Source organism: Callithrix jacchus, chromosome 20, assembly GCF_049354715.1.
Source record: "Callithrix jacchus isolate 240 chromosome 20, calJac240_pri, whole genome shotgun sequence".
Lineage (NCBI taxonomy): Eukaryota > Metazoa > Chordata > Mammalia > Primates > Cebidae > Callithrix > Callithrix jacchus.
This window is the reverse complement of record NC_133521.1, coordinates 24,339,413-24,361,012: the sequence shown is the minus strand read 5'-3', so window position 1 is coordinate 24,361,012 and position 21,600 is coordinate 24,339,413. Positions and strand designations below refer to the sequence as shown.

The 21,600-nt window shown below is 50.4% G+C and overlaps 1 protein-coding gene across 5 annotated transcripts; it reads right to left on the bottom strand.

Moving 5' to 3' along the window:
• Nucleotides 1-1,283: 1,283 nt before the first annotated feature.
• Nucleotides 1,284-10,543, bottom strand: CA7 (carbonic anhydrase 7). Of its 5 annotated transcripts, none has more exons than XM_002761053.6 (7): nt 10,430-10,543; nt 7,686-7,883; nt 4,589-4,707; nt 3,693-3,788; nt 3,525-3,587; nt 2,551-2,706; nt 1,284-2,056 (listed from the first exon to the last, which is right to left on the bottom strand). In XM_002761053.6, the coding sequence occupies exons 1-7, from the start codon at nt 10,467-10,469 to the stop codon at nt 1,934-1,936; spliced, it is 795 nt and encodes a 264-aa protein (XP_002761099.1). In that variant the 5' UTR covers nt 10,470-10,543; the 3' UTR covers nt 1,284-1,933. The 5 variants fall into 5 exon arrangements, with proteins under 5 accessions (XP_002761099.1, XP_008984260.1, XP_054104660.1 ...); XM_008986012.5 differs by having other exon boundaries at nt 1,284-1,638; XM_054248685.2 differs by having other exon boundaries at nt 2,555-2,706.
• Nucleotides 10,544-21,600: the final 11,057 nt, after the last annotated feature.

Genomic DNA, 21,600 nt, shown 5'->3' with positions numbered 1-21,600 from the left:
CACTCCGGAGACAAGTTTGTCCTAAGCATGGGAGTGGGAGAGAGGGCCATAGAGCAAGGCTCTCCCTTCCCCCACTCACTGAGGTCAGAGTTAGAGGTCTCAGGCCCAAAAGTGCCCTGTGGCCTGAAAGCTCCCTTCTGGTATAGTGACAATGACAGGAGCTGTAACCAAAGTGAGCAGATGACATGCACCACCAGCCCCTCCCGGGCTTGCAGTGGGACCTCTTTCCCAAGGGTGTTCAGACATGCCTGTCTCCCCACAGCCCCTCCACTGTCCCTTTCTTCCCCTTCACAACTAAACTTGTACATTTGAGGTCCCAGTTTCTTATCCCCCTCACTCCTCAGCACCCCCGGTGTCTGCCTCTTGCCCCTGCCCCGTCTCATCTGGGTCACAATCATCACTTGGTCTCTAAGCCCAATTGTGAACTTGCCTTGGGCACTCTCTGGACTTGGACTGGGGACTAAGGTGAGGATGCACATTTAAAAAGGCACTCCAGGCTAGGAGTCCTTCCTTCCTTCCTTCCTTCCTTCCTTCCTTCCTTCCTTCCTTCCTTCCTTCCTTCCTTCCTTCCTTCCTTCCTTCCTTCCCTCCCTTCCTTCTTTTCCTTCCTTCCTTCCCTCCCTCCCTCTCTCCCTCCTTTCTTTCTTCCTTCCTTCCTTCCCTCCCTCCCTTCCTTCTTTTCCTTCCTTCCTTCCCTCCCTCCCTCTCTCCCTCCTTTCTTTCTTTCTTTTCTTTTTCTCTCTTTCTTTCTTTTCCTTCCTTCCTTCCTACCTTCCTTCCTTCCTTCCTTTTCTTCATTCTTCCTCTTTCTTTCTCAGAGTCTCACTCTGTCACCCAGGCAGGAGTACAGTGGTGCAACCTCAGCTCACTGTAACCTCTGCCTCCCAGGTTCAACCGATTCTCCTGCCTCAGCCTCCTGAGTAGCTGGGATTATAGGCACATGCTGTTACCACCCAGATAAGTTTTTTATTTTTAGTGGAGACAGGGTTTCACTATGTTGGCCAGGCTGGTCTTGAACTCCTGAGCTCAAGTGGTCCACACGCTTTGGCCTCTCAAAGTGCTGGGACTGTAGGCATGAGCCACTGTGCCTGGCCAGAATTTCATTTCTTGACTGAATGAGCTGGTCTCTCCCTCTTCTCTGCTCCCATAGCCCCTGCCCTGCCTTTGTGTAACTCTCACCTACTCACCACCCATATCCCTCCCAACACACAGTGCTTGACTCACCACCGTTGCTCCTCAAAGCCTAGGACGGTGCTAGACACAGCACAAGCACGAAATTCGTATTTGTTGCATGGATACATGAATTTATTAATTCAACAGGGATGGATTGTCATGGAGGTGGCTTTGGTGGCTGGATGGGGACAAGGGAAGATACTGTATAAGCTAAAGCCAGGGCCTGCCCGTGGCAGCAAGTGGCTGGAGGGAGAAGGCCACATCACCTCCAGCATGCTGGGTGCTGATTTTCATGGCCTGGCAGTGAGGTGCGTGCATGGCAGAGCCTGCAGAAGAGGTAATGCCGAGAGGGCAGCTCTGCCCACCTCTTATTATTGCTTGAGTCTCTCTGGTAGTATCAGCTGCTCGCCCCAGGGAGCTCGGTCTCCTCCATCACAGTGTGTGCACGGGGTGGGGCTGCTGCCACTGCCAGTGGGGAAGACCAGAGGAGGTTCCCAGGGGTCTTTGGGTCTTGGAGAGCAGAGGCAACCCCAGGCTTGAACCCTGCTTAGCTCCTGTCCTTCCTGTCCCCAGTGCAGCTGAAGGGTGCCCCAGACTCAAGGGTCCCATCCAGAAGCCTCCAGGGTGACCAAGGAGCAAACTGGCTGAAGGAGGGTCCCCAGCACCCCCTAGGGAGGGAGCCTCAAATAGTTTGGTGTCTGCTGACGTGGAAGCCCTTGGGAAGATGGTGCCCTAGTGGCCGGCTAGGCAGGTGGGCAGCTCAGGCCCGGAAGGAGGCCTTGACCACGCGGCCCTTCAGTGGCTGTGGTGGCCGGAAGTTGTTCACCATGTGGACCCTCTCATCGTCCTCCGAGGTAAAAAGCAGGCTCCGGAACTTCCCCATCTTGAGGAAGCACAAGGGATGCTCAGGGCAGAATGGGGCTGCTGTGGTCCTCTATGATCCTAGATGCATCATCTGGCATACTTGCCCAGCCAGCTCTACCCCGCCCTCCTCCTTCTCTTAGGGCTTGTCCCTACTCTTCCCTACTCATTCTTCTCCTCGGGACTCTCATTTACTTACTCACTAAAGGGTTTGGACCCTGCTTCACCTAGTTCTAGTTCTAGCTAAAACTTATCCGCAAATGTAGCATTCAGATTCCAACACGGTGGGGGTGGGTCCCAGGATCCAGGTATCCCCCTTCCCAGCCAGTGTCTAGGTTCTGGTGATTAACCATCAAGCTAACTCGAAACCCAAGAATCTATACACTTATTACCAAAAGATGGGGAGGAACCTTGAAGGTGGGCTCACAGGCTGTGGGTTGCTAGTTGGAGAGTCACCCTACCTGGGGTGAGCCCTGAGTGCCGTGCCCCTCCACCTGGTCCTCTGAGAGGACTCACCTGCCTTTCAGAGATGCAGATGGGCTCCCGGAGCACAATCCAGGTGACACTCTCACTGAGAGGGGGAGTTGTCAGGGAGCCGGGGTAGGTCCAGTAGTGCCAGCTGGCAGGCAGGAGGCACTTGGGGTTGAAGCAGCTGAACTGGGCTTTGGTGCCCTGAAGCAAGGTGGAGGAACCCAGGAATCAGCACAGACCTCCAACTGGGACCAAACCATCAGCTTCTCCACTTTTCTTTTTTTGATGGAGTCTCACTTTGTCACCCAGGCTGGAGTGCAGTGGCACAATCTCAGCTCACTGCAACATCTGCCTCCCCAGTTCAAGCAATTCTCCTGCCTCAGCCTCCCAAGTAGCTGGGATTATAGGCACGCACCACCACACCAGGCTAATTTTTGTATTTTTAGTAGAGACTAGGTTTCACCATGTTGTCCAGGCTTGTCTTGAACTCCTGACCTAAAGTGATCCACCTGCCTGGGCCTCCCAAAGTGCTGGGATTACAGGCATGAGCTTCTATACCTGGCCTTCTCCACCCATTTCTAGCGGCAGGATTTAGGCTTCTCTTTGCCCATTGATGCAAATTGTGGGCAAATGTCTGTGATCCCAGATGCCATCTTCCAGCCTGAGTCAGGCCCTCTCCATCCGTTTGCTTGTATGTAAGAGCTGTGGCTCCTGGAGTTCTTTGGCCACGATATTCCCTCCCTTGCCTTCAGCTGCCCTCAATGACATTGCCTGTTAGACTACCATTAATGTGACAAGCATCTTATCAATCCTATGCCCAGCCAGGCTGCATGCTGGGCACCCAAGGGTGCTGCTGACCCTGACATGGCATCAAGTGCAGGGCCCTGCTGGTGCTGACCCTCCCCCTTGGTCTCAGCAAGGGTTTACTCCCAGAATGAAAGAGAGGATGAGCTCAATTTGTGAGCCAGCCTCTTCCTCCCTCCCCATCTGACTGCTTGGGTCAGGGGCATGGGCTTTACCTTGAACCGGACCATGTAGAGCGCATCTGTCAGACGATTCATGCTGGGGTGCTCGTCTCCTGTCTGTCAGGGAGAGGGTAGTGTAAGCCCAGCACCCGCTATGCTCCAGAAGTAGGGGCAGTGCCAGGCCTCCCATGCCCCTCCTGGCCCCAGCAAACCACCACTCACCTCTAAGAAAACGCCAACCACAGCCAGGCCATCAGGTGCCGAGGCCGCCTCCCCAAAAGTACTGTACTTCTTGGCATTCCAGTGAACCAGATGCAGCTATGGGCAACAACAGGCCAATGCTTCATGCCTCCCAGGGGCATGGGGATCTCTGAGCCAGGCTCCCCTCACTCCCAGCATATTCCTGTCCTCTTTGCAGGCAGGGGAAGCTATCAAGTCTTCCAGGATTGGGATGCTGGGGGGCCCAGGGGAGTCCCAGAGGGTCACAGGTCCACCCAACTCTGGGCCCAATTCTTTTCTGAGCTCCAGGAGACCCAAAGAGGAATGTGGCCCAGACCCTGCCTTGCAGGGAATGAACTGTGAAATTGATCATGAATATCTAGCATGATACCTCCTTAAGGAGGTGGTGCCTAGAGCTGAGTCCAGAGAATAAGCAGGGGGTTATCACAGGGAAGCCGTGGGGAAATGCATTCCAGGCAGAGAGAATAGCACAGGCAAAAGCTTGGTGGTTTGAAGGAGCCAGGTGTGGACAGCGGATTCGTCACATGCAGCACAGTGTATGAAGAGGTGAGGGGAAAGATGAGGCCAGACAAGATCAGTTCATACACAGCCTTGAATACCAGGCTCAACCCATGAAGGGCTGTCAGCAAGGCTGCAGTGGGACTGGATAGTTTTCCCTTCAGAAAACTCTAGGACACACAGACCAGGAAGTACAGCAGCGAGCAGGGTTCGGATGGAAAACCTTGCACTGGGGCTGGGCAGAAGTATCACTCCCAAAGGACCCGGGTGCTCCTTCCCCCCTCTCCAATGCCCCACCCCAGGCATCCTCAAGCCCTGTCTATCCAGGCCTGCATTCCTTCCTATATAGCAGAGGGATTCAAGTAGAGGAGGGCCCGTACCTCGCTGGGGAAGGACTTGCCATCCACCGTGTGCTCAGAACCCACATCATGCTTCTTGCCCCAGTGGAAGTGAAACTGCTTGAGGCGGTAGGGCCCTTCCAGGGGGCCCCCAGTCACCACTGTGGGTAGAAGTAGGGCAAGTGGCAATCAGCAGGATATGACCAACAGCCCGGTGCCAGGACCAGGGCAGCAGCCCAGGAAAGGGACACAGTTTTTTTTTTTTTTTTTTTTAGTCAGGGTCTTGCTCTGTCACCCAGGCTGGAGTGCCGTGGTGCAAACAGTTAATTATAACCTTGACCTCTTGGCCTTAAGCCAGCCTCCTGCCTCAGCCTCCCAAGTAGCTGGGATTACAGGCACCTGCCACATCTGGCTAATTTTTTGTATTTTTAGTAGAAATGGGGTTTTATCACGTTGGCCAGGCTGGTCTCAATCTCCTGATCTCAAGCGATCTGCCCGCCTCGGCCTCCCAAAGTGTGGGATACATTTTCATTTGGAAAATTCACTAGGCTGACTGGGCTTGGGTTGGTCCCCACCACCTCCCTGGCCCCTGTCCCTTGAGCTGGGCCAGGGCAGAAATCCTGACAGCCTGCAAGTGGCAGAGGGGTCTGGGACTGACAAAGGATAGCTCTCTCTAGCTGTCCTCCCCACCCCTGCCTGATTTTCCATGGAGGGTAGGACCCTGCCTCCCAGGACCCCCATTGCCACTAACAATTAGGCCTCCCATGTCCGGAACTCTGATCCGGGGTTAGGTTGAAAAGACTATTTTGTTTAGTCTGCATAGTGGCCCATGAAGAACAGAACTTTCTAGTATCCACATTTTATAAAGGGGGAAGGTGAGGCACAGAGACGGCAAGGCATCTGCCCAAGGTCACACACCAAGGCACTGAACTAGGGTATGAACTTGTAACTCTTATGTCCAAAGCCCAAGCCACTAATCACCAGCCAACACAGCCTCCCTAGAACCTTGAGCCTTCTTTAAATTTGGTGTTTTTCCAGAGGAGGAGGGTAGCTCCCGAGGGTCTCTACCTTCCTGGACAGGCCCAGGTGCCTCCAGTGCCATCTCCCCCAGAGATGGCCTCTTCTGAGGGCCCCACTTGTGCTGGTTTTGTGACTTTCTTGCTTTGATACCTGGTGAGCTGGGGCCATGAACGAGGCCTCCTGGGACTGATAGAATTTCCAGCTGAAAGGGATCTGGAGGTGGAGGGAGCCCCAGCTGAGCTTGAATGTGATCTCCTGGATCAGATGACACCCCAGGCTCTGAGTTCCACTAGGCCCCTCCATTATGAGTGACCAGGTTAGGGCTTTGGCCCTGTGGGCTCCTCAAGGAGGAGGACAGGACAGTCCAGAAGTCCCTCCTTGATGCCCGATCTTATTAAAGAAACAAGACCTGTTCTGGGCAATGGTTAGGAGTCTGGGGGTGGTGGCTGTGGGCGGGGCCCCAATCAGGCTGCCCCAACCCTGGAAGCAGGAGCAGCTGAGCCTGCAGGCTGAGCAATCGGCTAGGTCTGCAGACGACACCTTCCAAACATGCTTCACCTGGGACCCCATGGTGTGGGCTCCTGGAGAGGGAGTTCCCTCCCTAACTCCTTGACCTTGGATCCATTAGCCTCTTCCCCCAGTTCACACGCAAGATGTGCTGCCATTCACAGGGCACTCATTGTGTGTTTGGCACTCTGCTGACATCAACCCATCTGACCTCCAGAGTGACCCACAGTGGGTGAGTGGCACCATCTCATTCCTCTTTTCACTGGCTCCTTGCGCCCTCAGGCCTGGCCATGCTGGGTGGGGGATGGAGCCCCAGCCAGGCCTGAAGGTGAGATCCCAGATCAGTGATCCAAAGGCATGTACCCCTGTGTCCTCCCCCACCCCAGTGGGCTTCATTTAGCTAATGATGTCTGAGTTAAGCCCCCAGTGCCTTCTGAAGCCTAATAGAAGGGATAGTCGTAAGAAAACTGTTCCTCATTAAACTACCATCTAGGGTCAAGTAGAGCCCCATGTCCCCTTCCCAAAGCTTGAGTAGGAGCCTTTTCTTAGAATTCAGTACCAGGAAATAAATCCTTTATCTCTCCTGAGGATCTGCCAGACTCCCTTTCTTTCACAGCAAGAACTATAACCAATCCTCTTTCTCTTTTTTCCTAGCCTACCAGAGAACTCAGAACTAAGTAAGCTCACTCTTCTCATGAAAGGTCCGGCTTCCTCCATCTTCTTTGCCTTTTAGTTTTCTATTTGAAACTGAAGTTCCTTTGAGTGCTTTTATTGTATTTGTGGGTAGGGGAGAGGGAGGAGGAAGGAACCAGTTATTAATACTTCCTTACACAAGAAACTCTAGCAGGTTCCTTCCTCATCCTATTCCTTCCTTCCCACCACAGGCCCAGTCATAAGGGTGGAAATCCCTTCCACTGAACAGCACTCCTGAGGCCTCTGCCTAGGAATTTCTCATGAAAGTACCTGGACTCTAGGGCAAGAGGCCTTGGAAGGAGCTGCCAAGAATTCCCACTGGCCTCTTTCTGGCCCAAGGTGGTTGGACCTTGAAGTCATAGGTGAACTGGAGAGAGAGACCTTTGGGCTGGACCAGGCTGCTTCTAACACTCCCCAGCTCATCAAGCCTCTATCTGCCAGTCTGAGAGATGGGTTCTCGAGAAGAATAAATGAGTGGTTTGTGACCTTAGCAAGGGGCTTGGCACACAGAAATGTTAGCTTCCTTCTCTCCCTGCTGGGCTTGGCCAAATCACACAGGAAGGAGGGCTTGGCAGGTCAGTGATGGGGCAGGGAATGAAAACAAACCTGATCTGTAGGAATATATGGAAGGGAAGAAAGGGAAGAAAAGGAAGAAAAGAAATTAGCATTTTTTGAGCATCTGCTGTATGCCAGCTCTATCAACCTCTCTTGGTTTTTTCATTTTTCCCCTCTATGACCTAAGAGGGTAGGTCTTATTGCTCATATTTTGTGCATAAGGAGACTGAGGCTCAGCCCAAGGCTTCACAGCTGTTAAGAGGTGGAGCCTTCCTTGCCCACCATAGCATGCTTCCTGAGACCCCTCAACACAAGGTTAGGACCCTAAGGTGTCAGGTGCCAGGTTTTGACAGGGGCCACTTACCGGTTCGGTCATCGCTGTCATTGAAGTCTACCTGGACAGAGTGGCCATTGTTGGTGATACTGAGGGACATGCAGGCCTCATAGGAAAGCTCCAGTGGTTGGAGGCTGGGCGAGTACACAGCCTGGCTGGAGATGATATTGATGGGTGATTGGCGGTCTCCCTGGGCAATGGGATACAGCTTGTGCCAATGCGAGGGGCCTGCAGGTAGAGGGGAGGGCAAGGACTCAGGCCAGCCAGAATCTCTGGGCTTCAGGCTGAGGACGCCCATGGAGGATGGTCTCTTTGGCCTCCTTTCAGAGGTGAGCCCCTGTGTTGGAGCTGCATGGCCTGGAGTTCCAATCCCAGCTCTGCCATTTCCCTTCAGACTTCACTTCTTTGTCTGTGAAATGGCCTCACTAAAACTCACCTTCCAGTGCTGACAGGAGGCCCAGAGAGGTACTGTATTGAAGGGAACATAATATAGCTACAGGATCAGGGGTGGCTCAGAGTAATGAGTCTCCCCAACCCTCAACCCCCAACAGGGAGACCTCCAGGCATCTGAAGTCTCTGACCTGACCCCATCAGTATCTCACCTCTTTCTGCACCTTGGGCAATTTGGTGCTGGTGTTTGAGATAATAAAAACAAAAACTCACATCAACCTAGCTTTGACTCTGTGACATGTGTTTGCTTCTCACAACCACCTGTGAAATAGAAACCAGCAAGATCCCCATTTCACAAATGAGGGAACTGAGGGCAACTCACACATGTCTGCATGCACATGTACTAATATAAATACACAGCATATACCTGTACTGCCCCCAGCGGCCCTCCCCACGTGTGTGCCTATGAGTCCATGGAGATCTTCCTATGAACACATTCATCTTTCTATGATCTTCCATTGTGCACACATGTGCACAATGGTCTGGGCTCTGTAGGCTCAGAGCAGCCAGGCCCAGAACATGCATGTGTACAAACACACAGCCCTGCAGACTACATCTGACACACGCATATGCTCTCTCACACACAAACCCCTCAGTTGGAGACTCAAGTTTGCATAAGGGACCACAGCAAAACACATGCCCATGCACACACACACACACACACACACACACACACACACACATACACCTGCACACACACCCACAGGCGCCCACCACCTGCCTCCCAGAGGATCCATCTGCAGCCGAGAGGCTCAGCATCTCCCTGGGGAACATCCTGAGAGGCAGCCTATTTTTAGAGCTACTGCCGGCTGGTGCTTCTCCCCCTTTTTGGCTTCTTAAGTTTTCCTGAGAAAACAGCAGCAGGTGCCGACAGAGCCGTGTCCCCAATGGATGACTCAGAATCGTGGCCCGGCCCCTCTGGGTTATTTTTGAAGCCCTGTGAGCAGTGCCGCATGCCGGCACCTCTGTCCTCTGTCCTTCCCTTCCAGGACTGGACAACTCAGCTCTGCCTGCGTGATGGGGCGGCTGCCTGGGGGAGCAGGCCCATGGAGCAGGCTACACAGGACACTGGGTGCTCAAAGCTGGTGGGCAGGACTAGCAAGAAGGGCTGGAGGCAGGGGACTCTGGCTCTGGAGGAAACACCCAAAACGGGGCTCAGAGCAGGTACTGGGAGATGATCTCTATGGGTTCCGTCCATCTGCCCCTTCTCTGTCTGTCCCTCCCTCTCTGCTTGTCTGTATCATCTTTTTTCTGAATATCTCTTTCCAGTTCTTGCATGCCCAGATATGGGGGTTCTCTTCCAAAATATGCTCCTTTGTTCTTGGGGTCCCAGGGGAAGCCAGAGACTAAACAGCACCCTCCCTCTGGTCTACTGCAACTTTCTGGCTTTCCAGACCGTAGGCCCCACCCACCCTCACGAAGTGATACCTCTCCTCAAAGGAGTGGGGCTGGGGGTTGTTCCTCCCACCATTACTTTCTCTTCTGCGCACCCCACCTGTCCTGCACTGGTTCCTTAGGGAAATAGGGAAGCCCCACACCCCCACCCGTGCTCGGTAAGAAATGGCCCCCAAAGGGAACTGACTGCCCCAGAGTCACGCTCCAGCCGTCTGGCTCTCACCTTCTGCCTCTTCTCTCTTTCTCTGCGTCCTAAGGAAACTGAGGCAGGATAGAGGAGCTCTATTCCGTGTCAGCCCAGGAGGCTGGTGTGGGCCACGGGCTCCCACGACTCACACCCGGACATGCGCAAACACCCGCTCGGTGTAGACACCCAGACATGCTTGCACCCCCATGTGCCCCCTTCCCTCAGATACCAGCCAAGAAGGCAGCTCGGCCACTTCCGCGGGGAAACTCTCTCCGGGGGACAGTGCGCCCTTGCCACGCGGAGCCCCGATCCCCCGAGGTCCCCGCACACCCGCCGTGCGCGCTCCCCGCACAGACACCCGCGCACAGCGCTCCGCTGCTCCCGCTCCCCGCAGCCCTGGGCCACCCCCACGCGCTGCGCACGCCCCGGGCGAGTGAGTGAGAGTCGGGGCCTGGGTCGGAGCGGGCTGGGCAGTCAGGGGCTTTGCAGAGGAGGCGGCAGGACTCAGCCGCCGGGCAGGTAGCTGGCGGCGGGACCACCCGGGGTGCAGCGCGGACTTTGCGCCTGGCGCGGGGGACCAAGGCTTGGGCCGAATTAGGGGACCAGGATAGGAGAGGGGTCCCGGCCCAGCCTGAAGGGTGGGAGCTTGCCGGTCCGGGAAACCGGCTTGGGCACGAGGGTTGGGGAGAGTGTAGTTGGGTCGGGGTCCGAGCCGGGGGTGGTGGAGGAGGTCGGCGCCTACCGTCGTCCTGGCCGTAGCCCCAGCCGTGGTGGCCGGTCATGCCGCTGCTGTCCCCGCAGCCGTGCACCTGCCCGGTCGGCTCGGTCAGCTTGTTCGGGCTGCGGCTCCGGCCCCGCTCGCTACCGCGGAGCAGCCTCTTAAAGCAGCGGCGGGCGGGAGGAGCAGTTCCCGGGGGACCCGCCTCCCACCCCCCAGCAGGGCCAGAGAGGCCGGCCTGCCCCGCCCTCACCCTCCGGCAAGCCTGTTGAACCCCGAGCAGAGATGTAGAGCAGGAGGAAGTAACCCTCTCCCCTCAACTCCCACCCCTGTCCTGGCTGGATGACTCTCCCTCTTTTCCCCCAGCAACCTGTGCCCACTCTGGGACACGAGATGCCGGGTGCCGCACATGACATCCCTTCCCCAGGCTTGTCCCAGACCTGCAAATGCCACCGCCAGGAACCTGAGCTCTGGGTCCTGAATCCTTTGGGGTTGGAAAGTCCCCTTTAAACTGCAAACTACACCGACTACCAAGTGTTCAGAATTGGAGCTTCCCTGTTTGCCAGAGGCTGTTGTAGGTGCTGGGCAAAGCTTTGGGTCCTTCCTGTGGTATAACCCTCTCAGTTACCCTACAAGGTTAGGTGCTTCTATTAGCCCTATCTGACAGAGGAGGGGACTGAGGCCCAGAGAAGTGAAGTGACTTGCCCAAGGTCATCTAGCCAGGGGACAAGGGGTTCATTCCCTGGGGTTCTCACTCCAGACACTGGGGGTTTTGTTTTTTCATTTGCTTTTTTGTTTTTAGAGAGAGTCTTGCTCTGTCTGTCACCCAGGCTGGTGCTATCTCAGCTCACTGCAACCTTCACCTCCTTGGTTTGAGTGATTCTTCTGCCTCAGCCTCCCAAGTAGCTGAGATTACAGGCGTGAGCACCACACCTAGCAAATTTTTGTATTTTTTATAGAGACGGGGTTTCACCATGTTGCCTAGACTGGTCTCAAACTTCTGGCATCAAGTAATCCACAGGCCTTGGCCTCCCAAAGTGTTGGGATTACAGGCATGAACCACCATGCCTGGCCTGACTTTGGGGTCTTTACCATTTCTCCTTGGTGCTGGGTATAAGGGTGTGCTGTGAGTGTGGGAGTCTGGGTGCCCTGGGGTAGATGCAGGGACAGGACTGGCATCACTCCCCTTAAGGGGGAGTGAGGAGGAGTGGCATCAACCAATGGGCATGAGGATGGGGAGACACCAGGTGGCTTGCCCATGGAACCAAGTCTGAGGCTTTGACTTCCACCATCGCTGTTATTTTCTCTGCTGGAAGCAGCAGAGAAAGTCCCTTTCTTCAGGGACTCTGCCTTTCCCTCCATAGCCTGCTATTTGTCCCTCCTCTCTGACCTCCCCATGAGCTTCAGTACACCCGCGGGGAGCTCAGGCCCTCCACCCTGCACTCAACCCCGGAGCCTGCCTTGGTCCAGCATTTTTCCATACACAACCCTGGTCCTTGTTGTGCCCTCCACCTGGTGTGTCCTCTGTCTTCCACCCACTGGCTCCAGCTGGCCCAATCTGATTCATCTTAGCATGTGGCCTTCTGCCAGGGATAGGGCTGGTCTCTGGCTAGTCCTCAGCAGGCAGTTTCGGAAAGACAAACAGATAGGTGGATGGAAGGACAGACAAATGATCCCATCCAGGGCCCTGCACTCAGCAGGAGTTGAACAGCCGCTAGTACAATGTCTGCTGCCCAGATCTTGAATAGAGACACTCTTTGAGGCCCTGCTCTTGGCTAACCTTGTGAAGGAATCTGCCACCTTGTCTGCCTGGCTCCCCTACATCTCTGTGTCTGTCTCAGTTTCTCTCTCCCAAGCCCTGAACCCCAGATCCTCAGACAGAGCTATGGAGATTAATTGACAACTGAGTGGCTGGGCTGATGTCAGTGACTGCCCAGGCCTGCAAAGATGCGCCTCTCTGATCCAGGAGCAGGAAATCTGACCCTAGGGTGGGGCAGGAAACTTATGACAGAGATGCAGGTGGTAGCCCCCAAGACCAGATGTGACAGAGAATACAACATTGTCAGGGCCCCAGGTCTCGAAGCCAGAAATGGCATCTACAGATCAAGAATACAAAAGCATGCTTCTGGGTGAGGCCTGGACCTTCTGTCGCCCGGAGAAGCCAGCCACTCTTTACCTGGGAGAGCTGCAACACCCTTTACCTGGGAGAGAAAGCTGTGGGGATGGCCCAAACTCCATTGACCCACTTCCTCTTCACAGGGACTCAGGTCTTTTCCATATTAATTTGTAGTTCTTAAAAATACATTTGGGCCAGGCACGGTGGCTCAAACCTGTAATCCCAGAACTTTGGGAGGCTGAGGTGGGAGGATTGCCTGAGCTCAGGAGTTCAAGACCACCCTGGGCAACATGGTGAAACCCATCTCTACTAAAATACAAAAAATTGGTGGGGTATGGTGGCGCGCGTCTGTAGACCCAGCTACTCGGGAGGCTGAGGCATGAGAATTGCTTGAGCCCAGGAGGTGGAGGTTGCAGTGAGCCAAGATTGCACTACTGTGCTCCAGCTTGGGCTACAGAATGAGACTCTGTCTCAAAAAAAAAAAAAAAAAAAAAAAAAAAACAAAGAAAGAAAGGAAAATAAACAACTGGAATTCTTCATATAGTTTTGCATCCAGCTTCATCTATATAGTAACCCTGGAGGGATTTTTACCCCATTTTACAGAAGAGAAGCAAGGCTTAGTGAAGATGAGTGACGGGCTGGAAGATGCACAGTGAGTGACGGAACAAAGATGAAAGCCCAGGGCTGCTGGGCTCCTCATTCAATACTGTCCAAAATCACTGGAAAGGGAGGAAGTGGATTTTAAATTTGACTCTCATTTGTGTGTATACGCAAGTCCTCTCCAAAAGGACTTTAGAGAAGCTAGGGAGAGTGTTTACCTACAGGGAGGAGACTGGGTGCCGGAAGGTTGTGGGAGGGTGTGGTATGAGGTGGGAAGGACACTCTACTGGGATTCCTTTGTGTCTCTTGAATGAATTAAAGCATGTATTACCTCTTTAACAACCACATTAAAGTTGATCCAGTTCTTTCCTTCCTGCAGCCTGTCTTCAGCATTTTCTCTGGGTACTGGGAACTCAGGCAGGTGAGAGGAACCAGTGGAGACTGCCCTCCTGAGGCTAAGTACCAGTTGCCCCAGCAGCCCACTCAGGTCAGCTTGGGGGAGCCTGTGCCCTCATTCAGATGCCTCCAGTCTCAATTACATGCTGTCTTTAAAGCTGAGTTGATTTCTCTGCTTGAGAGTTTTCTCTTTGGTCTCACTGGTGTCAATGGCTCCTGGTTTTTGCTATTTATATGGGAGGGGGAAATGAGAGATGTGAGGACTGCGATGGAGGCCTGGGGGAGGAGGGCATGAGCAGTTTGTAAAGCCAACCCTCATTCATCAAACGACCTTGGCCTCCAGCTTTCACTTCCTTTTTTCTTTTACCTTTTTTTTTTTTAAAGATTATATAGAGACAGGGGTCTCACTATGCTGCCCAGGCTGGTCTCAAACTCCTGGTCTCAAGGGATCCTCCCACCTCAGTCTCCCACAGTGCTAGGATTACAGATGCAAGCCACCCTGCCCGGCCTTGTTGGGTATATTTAAAACTCCAAACATTTCTTTTCCAATTATAGTAGTGACATCTATTGTAGAAAATTTGGAAGAGTCAGAAAAACATAGAAAAGTAAAATCACTGGTGATGTCACTACTCAAGGTTCACCACTGTTAACATTTTAGTAACCATCTTGCCAAGGTTTACTTTTTAAATTAAATTTAATTTTTATTTTTTCTGTAAGTTATTGGGGTACAGGTGGTATTTGGTTACATGAGTGAGTTCTTTAGTGGTGATTTGTGAGATTTTGGTGCACACATCACCTGAGTAGTATACGCTCCACCATATTTGTGGTCTTCTAACCCTCACCCTCCTTCCACTCTTTCCCCCAGGTCCCTGCAGTCCACTGTATCTTTCTTATGCCTTTGTGTCCCCATAGCTTAGCTCTCACATATCAGTGAGAACATACAGTGTTTGGTTTTCCATTCCTGAGTTACTTCACTTAGAATTAGAATAATAATCTCCAATCTCATCCAGGTAACTGCAGATGCTGCCCTGTGAATTCATTTCTTTTTATGGCTGAGTAGTATTACTGTGTGTGTGTGTGTGTGTGTGTGTGTGTGTGTGTGTGTACCACAGTTTCTTTATCCACTTGTTGATTAATGGGCATTTGAGTTGATTCCATGATTTTGCAATTGTGAATTGTGCTGCTATAAACATGTGCGTGCAAGTATCTTTTTCATATGACTTATTTTTCTCTGGGTAGATACCTAGTAGTGGAATTGCTGGATCAAATGGTAGTTCTACTTTTAGCTCTTTAAGGAATCTCCACACTGCTTTCCATAGTGGCTGTACTAGTCTACATTCCCACCAGCAGTGTAGAAGTGTTCCCTGATCACCACGTCCAAGCCAACATCTACTGCTTTTTGATTTTTTAATTATGGCCATTCTTAAATGGCCATAATTATTATTTAAATTATGGCCAGGAGTATAGTGGTATCGAATTGTGGTTTGGATTAGCATTTTCCTGATCATTGGTGATGTTGAGCATTTTTCATATGTGTGTTGGCCATTTGTATGTCTTCTTTCGAGAATTGTCTATTCATGTCCTTAGCCCGCTTTTTGATCAGATTGTTTGCTTTTCTCTTACTGATTTGTTGGAGTTTGTTGTAAATTCTGGATATTAAGTCCTTTGTCAGATATATAGACTGTGAAGATTTTCTCCCACTCTGTGGGGTTTCTGTTTACTCTGCTGATTGTTCCTTTTGCCATGCAAAGCTCTTTAGTTTCATTAAGTCCCAACTATTTCTCTTTGTTTTTATTGCATTTGCTTTTGGGTTCTTGGTTATAAAATCCCTTACCTAAGCCAACATCTAGAAGGGTTTTTCCAATGTTATCTTCTAGAATTTTTATAGTTTCAAGGTCTTAAAGTTCTTAATCCATCCTGAGTTGATTTTTGCAAAAAGTGAGATGGCGATCCAGTTTCAATCTTGTATGTGTGGCTAGCCAATTATCCCAGCACCATTTGTTGAAAAGGGCGTCTTTTCCCCACTTTATGTTTTTGTTTGCTTTGTCAGAGATCAGTTGACTGTAAGTATGTGGGTTCTCTATTCTGTTCCATTAGTCTGTGTGCCTATTTTTATACCAGTACCATGCTGTTTTGGTGACTATGGCTTTATAGTATAGTTTGAAATCAGGTAATGTGATGCCTCCAGATTTGTCCTTTCCTGGTTTTGGTATTAGGGTGATGCTCTGCCAAGGTTTTCTGATACAGGTTGAGTATCACTTACTTGAAATTCTTGGGACCAGAAGTGTTTTGGATTTCTGATATTTTTCAGATTTTGGAATATTTACATATACATAGTATCTTGGGGATGGGACCAAAGTCTAAATACAAAATTCATTACATTTTATGCTTACCTTATAGACATGGCCTGAAAGTAATTTGACACACTATGTTAAATAATTTTGTTCATGAAACAGTTTGTGACAGTGAACCATCAGAACACAAGTGTCCCTATCTCAGCCCCTCTCCCACAATGGCATCTTGCAGGTTCTCAACAAGTTTCAGATTTTGGAGCATTTTGGATTTCAGATTTTTGTATTGGAGATGCTCAACCTGCATGTATTAGTAGTATGTAAATAGTCAAGGCCGAGTATGGTGGTGTGCCTATGATCCTAGCTACTCAGGAGGCTGAGGTGGAAGGATCCCTTAAGTCCAGGAGTTTGATACTGTAGTATGCTATAATCCCACCTGTTTTATGCTATAAAACCACTGCACTCCAGCCTGGGTAACACAGAGAGACTACATCTTTAAAAAAAAAAGGAAAACAATTGAGCAATCAGGCTCATAGGATGGCTTTGGGGCCAATTTTTTTCCATCCAGTGCCCTATGGTAAATGTTTCCTTGATAGGCCTTGGAGAACTTGACACATAATATTTATGCACATACTGCTGTGATTTTGTGTTATTTCTAGTTTTCAGTATTGCAAATATCACTGCAGTCAACATCCTTACTTGTACATCTTCAGTATGACTTTTTTTAAGAGATGGGTTCTTGCTGTGTTGTTCAGGCTCATCTGTTTCAAATTTCTGGCCTTGAGCAATACTTCCACCTCAGTCTCCCAAAGTACTGGGATTCGTGAACCATTGTGCCTGGTCTCCTTACTTATACATCTTTATGTGTGTCTGATGATTTCCTTGGAATAAATTGATAGAGGTAGAATTACTAAGTCCGATAATACATACATTGCTAGGAACATATTTTAAAATGTACACATTACGATGGCAATAGTTTCAGAAATTTATTCTTTCATTCAGTAAACAGTAAAATCTTATTGAAGATTTATTAGATGTCAACTGCTGGGCCAGGCACAGGTGATACAACTGTGAACTTTATATACTCAGCTGCCTCAAGGAGCTTATGGGGTTGGGGAGAAAGGCAAGAGTCAGCCAATGAGGACCAGGGTGTGAAGGAATTGGATGGGCAAGGACAGGCAGGGAGAGCTAGTGGCCCGAGTGGATGTCCTGGGTTGTGACTCATTCTTCCTGGCTGGTCTTCCACAGACTATAATCTCTGCTAGCACAGAGCTAGCCCCAAACTTCCTGACAGCCCAAAGATCTAGTCTGCCCTCCCTGAGACCAACTAGGCTGGATAAAATAATATACCTGCACTGAAGTCTGGTCAGATTCATTGTGGGTATTTGTTTCTTTTTATATGAAACAAGGTCTCACTCTGTCACCCAGACTAGAGTACAGTGGTGAAGTCATAGCTTACTGCAGCCTCCAACTCCTGGGCTCAAGTGATCCTCCCACCTCAGTCTCCCAAGTAGCTGGGACTACAGGTGTGCCACTATGCTTGGCTAATTTTTTATTTTTTTTGTAGAGACAGGGTCTTGTTATGTTGCCCAGGCTGGTCTCAAACTCCTGGCCTCAAGTGATCCTCCATCTCCTATCCTACAGGCATACACCACTATGCCTGGCCTCCCAAAGCACTACAGGTGTGAGATTACAGGTGTGATTACAGGTGTGAGCCACGACACCAGACTGGGGTATTTGTTTCTAACCCCTGCACCACCTGTTAATCTTTTGCTACTTCACTCTTCTTTCCAAACACCAGCCCCTCTCTGCAAAACAGGGTTAGCAGCAATATCTGTTGCATCGGGTGGTTGTGAGCTCACAAGATGATGCATGTCAGGGGCCTGCCTGGCATCATAGTAAGTGCTCAGTAAGCCAGGGTAGGATCAAGCACGTATCAGAAACACCTGGATGACTGGTTAAAACAGTTGCCTGTGCCTCACTCTATAGTTTCTGATTCAGCAGGTATGGGTAAGTTCCAAGAATTTGAATTTTTCTTTTTTTTTTCCAGAGACAAGTTCTCACTATGTCACCGAGGCTGGTTTCAAACTCCTAGGCTCAAGAAATCCTCCTGCCTCACCGTCTTAAGTGTTGGGATTACAGGAGTGAGCCACCTTACCTGGCTTTCTTTTTTTTTAATGCTTAATTTTTTTTTTTAAGAGACGGGGGGAGAGCATCTTGCTCTGTTGCCTAGGCTGGAGTGCAGTAGCGAGATCGTAGAGATCATAGCTCACTGCAACCACAAACTCCTGGGGTCAAGTGATCCTCCCACCTCTGCCTCCTAAATAACTGGACTAAAGGCATACACCACCACACCTGGCTAATTTTTTATTTTTATTTATTTATTTATTTATTTTGTAGAGACAGAGTCTTCTGTGTTACCCAGGCTAGTCTCGAACTCCTGGCCTCAAAGAATCCTCCTGTCTTGGCCTCCCAAAGTGCTGGGATTACAGGCATGAGCCACTGCACCCAGACAAGAATTTGCCTTTCTAACAAGTTTCCAAAGTGATGTCGATGCTACTGGTCCAGGACCACAGTTTGAAAACCAATAGCTTAAAGGAATTACACCATGGCTTCCTGGTCTGATACCTCTAGTTTCCACCCTCCACAACAGGGAGGACTCACCTTGAGTTCTTTCATGGCAGGGCCATCAAAAGAACTATGTTTGATCAGTCTCTCCTCTTCCAGCATAGGCACTTTTACATGGTTTTATGGGTTGAATTATTATCATTATTTTCACTTTCATCTCTACAGAAAATAATATAAAAATTAGCCAAGCATGGCAGTGGGTGCCTGTAGTCCCAGCTGCTTAGAAGGCTGAAGCAGGAGGATTGCTTGAGGCCAGGAGGTTGAGGCTACAGTGAGCCATGATTATAACCACTGCACTGAAGCTCAGGTGAAACAATGAGATCCTGTCCCTCACCCCACCAAAAAATAGTGACCAGACTCCAAAAGCATAGGGAACAAAAGAAAAAATAGATAAATGTGTTTATACCAAATTAAAAAGCTTCTGCACAGCAAAGGAAATGACAGAGTAAAGAGACAACCCACAGATTGAGAAAAAATATTTACAAACTATACATTAGATCAGGGACTAATATCTAAAATGTACAAATCAGACCACTCAATAAAAATAAAAAAATAACCCTATTACAAAATGGGCAGGGCCAGGCTCAGTGACTCAGGCCTGTAGTCCCAGTACTTCGGGGGGCTGAGGTGGGAGGACTGCTTGAACCCAGGAGTTTGAGACAAGTGTGGGCAATATAGTGAGACCCTGCCTCTAAAAAATAATATTAATACAAAGGTGCTGGGTACGGGCTGAATTATGTCTTCCCCAGAAGTTACTGAAGTCCTAACCTGCCAGTACCTGTGGAGATCTTATTTAAATATAGGGTCTTTGCAAGTGTAATTAATCCAGTTAAGATGAAGTCATCAGCATGAGCTCTAATCCAATGTGACTTGTGTCCTTATGAGAGGAGAAACAGAGAGATGAGGGGAGCATGCCATGTAGCGGTGAGGCAGAGATTGAAGTGCTGTGGCTGCTAGCCAAGGATTGCCAGCAAACCCCAGGAAGCCAAGAAGAAGCAAGGACAGATTTTCCCCTACAGGTTTCAGAAGGAGCATAGTCTTGCCCACACTTTGATTGTAGACCTCCAGCCTCCAGAACTGTAAGACAATAAATTTCTCTTGTTTTAAGCCACCTGGTTTGTGGTTCTTTGTTACAACATTCCTAGGAAACTGACACCCTGAGTTATCATTTTACAGACACCACCAACACAAACCTTTTCTTAACTTCTTCTTCTTTTTTTTTTTTAAAGATGGAGTTTCACCATGTTGGTCAGGCTGGTCTTGAACTCCCAACTGCAGGTGATCCGCCTGCCTTGGCCTCCAAAGTGCTTGGATTACAGGCATGAGCCACCATACCCGGCCTCTAACACAAGCCTTTTCAAAGTAATTTACTTCTTCACAGGCACTATGACTCGCCCTCTACCAAATTTGAGGATATTTCCTTTCCTGAAGTCCATGGGCATGAGAAGCAAAGCAGTGAACTCTCATCTGCTGCCTTTTGACCTTCCTACTTTCCTGGAGTGTATTTTATTATCCCTTATATTTCACTTGTTCACTTGGAGAAGGAAATGTGACAGCACAAACACATGATGAGCTGGGAAAGCCTCACGCCTCTGTTTCTCATCAGTTGTGTTCCATGAGAGTTGAGTAAGGACAAGGGAAGGTATGTAAGGGTGTACTCTCACCCTGGTCTGGAGAACACGCCCAGGGGAAAGTGCAACTTATCACCACTGCATCATTACCATCAAACTGTGCCACCACTCTGGTTCCTAACCTAGGCGGTTGGGGGTGGGGAATCCGTACTCATTTCCACCTTATTTCAGGGAGTTATTAACCTGAAGGTGCCTGTAGGGTCTGGAAGATAAGAGAGGAAGGAGTCTTCATCTTTATTCCAGACGGTCACCTTGTCTTCAGCACCACCCCCCTCCCAGTTGTCCTCATGAAACAAAACCTCCTTCCATGGCCTGCCATCCCCACAAGACAGCTATTCTCTTCCTGAGAAGAGGGTCTTTTCAGGAAGTGGAGGACTTTAAATTCCTCCTTGAATCTATGTTCGCAGTCCTCTGAACCCAGCCCGTCCCAGCTTTGTCTCAAACCTTCCAAACCACCCCTGATTCTTCACCTGACCAACTTACTCTAGCACCTGCGGCTTGCTATGCCTTCTTTGCCTCTTAGAGATGGCACCTGCTGTTCCTTATGCTTAAAACACCCTTCCAGCTGGGCACGGTGGCTCATGCCTGTAATCTGAGCACATTGGGAGGCTAAGGTGGGCAGATCGCTTGAGCCCAGGAGTTTGAGACCAACCTGGACCATGGCAAAACCCTGTCTCTACAAAAAATACAAAAATTAGTTGGGTGTGGTGGTGCACGTCTGTAGTCCTAGCTACTTGGGAGGCTGAGGTGGGAGGATTGCTGCCCAGAAGCTTAAGGCTGCAGTGGATTAAGACTGCACCACCGAACTCCAGCCTGAGCAATAGAGTGAGATCCTGTTTCAAAAAACAAAACAAAACAAAAAAAACCCTTCCATCTCCACACCACATGAAACATTCTTGGAGAGGGCGAGTGGGGAGCTTGTTCTGTGCACCCTGAGCACGCTACTTCCCTCTATCTACAGGAAGGCCACATTGTCTGGTGAGTGCTTGTTTACTGACCCTCTCCCTTCACCAGACTAAACTCTTCAACAACAGAGCCCTGGACTTGTTTGCATCTGCAGCAGGGAGTTTGTGATTCAAAATAGGCTTGTGGGCTTTTTCATGAGAGGAAGAAATGGGTGAAAAATAATGATAATCACAACGAAAGTTATTATTCATGCAAGACTTTGGGGGAGTCTGGCCTCCTGTATTCAAATTCTCATTTAAGGCCAAAGACACTTGGAACCCATTTATCCCCACTGCACAGGTGAGCAAACGGAGGATTTGAGAGGTAAAGAGATCTCACAACCAGTTAAGTGGTCAAAATACAAGTGTGCCTGATTCCAAGGCCCCAGTCGCCCCCAAATGCTGCACGGCCAGACCGCGAATTGGTAGGCTAGCGGGGCTGCCCCTCCTGCCTACTGGGACCGAGATCCCCAGACCTGCTCGGGGCCGGGGCCGCTTACGCCCTTAGTGTACCCGTGACGCGTGCGCAGTGCAGTGCGGCGCCCCCTGCGGGCAGCGCGCAGGAGGCGGTGGCGGCGGAGGGGCGCTC